The 739-nt window shown below is 52.4% G+C and overlaps 1 protein-coding gene across 1 annotated transcript in view; it reads left to right on the top strand.

Annotated features, from left to right (window-relative positions):
* The window catches only part of VOLCADRAFT_82146 (uncharacterized protein), a gene marked incomplete at its 3' end in the record, with an annotated part of 6,873 nt that extends 6,701 nt beyond the window's left edge, over positions 1-172 (top strand). Inside the window, exon 11 of the mRNA XM_002953213.1 lies at positions 14-172. Within this exon, the coding sequence (XP_002953259.1) occupies positions 14-172 (159 nt within the window). The remainder of the gene's footprint in view (positions 1-13) is intronic.
* Between the last annotated feature and the right edge of the window lie 567 nt (positions 173-739).

Here is a 739-nt window from a genome sequence, read left to right on the forward strand (position 1 = left end):
GTCCCCCTCACAGGAGTTCTTGGCCGCCACAATGAACCAGAAAGATAAACTCGAGCGGCAAGAGAACTTGTACAGGGCCTTCAGATTCTTTGATGCAGGTCAGTTGCGACAAAAAGTTTTGCTGCTGTGTCGCGACACAGCAAAACACGATAGCGCACAGCCGGGTGGATGAATACGTAGATAGAGCATAAGACCAAATATACTAACCACAACCATAACAACCACCATAACAACCACCCTCACAACCACCATTACAACCACCATAACACCCGCAGCATCTCATATCAAGTGGACACATGCCGCGTCCCGTCCCTCTTCGCACCTCGCCCTCCCCTCACTCCTGGTCTGGTACACTCTTCCCTGGCAGCAGCTTCACTCGTTTGTGGTTCGTCTTTCCCCTCACTCCTCCCTGGTACAAAAGGCCCTTCCCTCGTACCCCTTTTGCACATCGCCACTTTATTTAGAAAATAAGCCCCCCAACATGTCCTTTTAATGTGCTCCATATATTGTACCCTCTCAACGGATCTTGCCACTTCCCGAGTTCGAATCCGCTGGGCTGCAATTATTAGGCCTACGACTACCGACTTTTTCCCTTTGGCCTGTAGAAACACGGCCTCCCACACGGCCTCCTGCACCCCACTACCCCCGTGACCCCACCCCCCCGATGCGCGCATTTCCAAATACACACACGCACACACACACACCTACACACGCTTACACAGACACACGCGTCCGAAAA

Source organism: Volvox carteri, assembly GCF_000143455.1.
Source record: "Volvox carteri f. nagariensis unplaced genomic scaffold VOLCAscaffold_35, whole genome shotgun sequence".
Lineage (NCBI taxonomy): Eukaryota > Viridiplantae > Chlorophyta > Chlorophyceae > Chlamydomonadales > Volvocaceae > Volvox > Volvox carteri.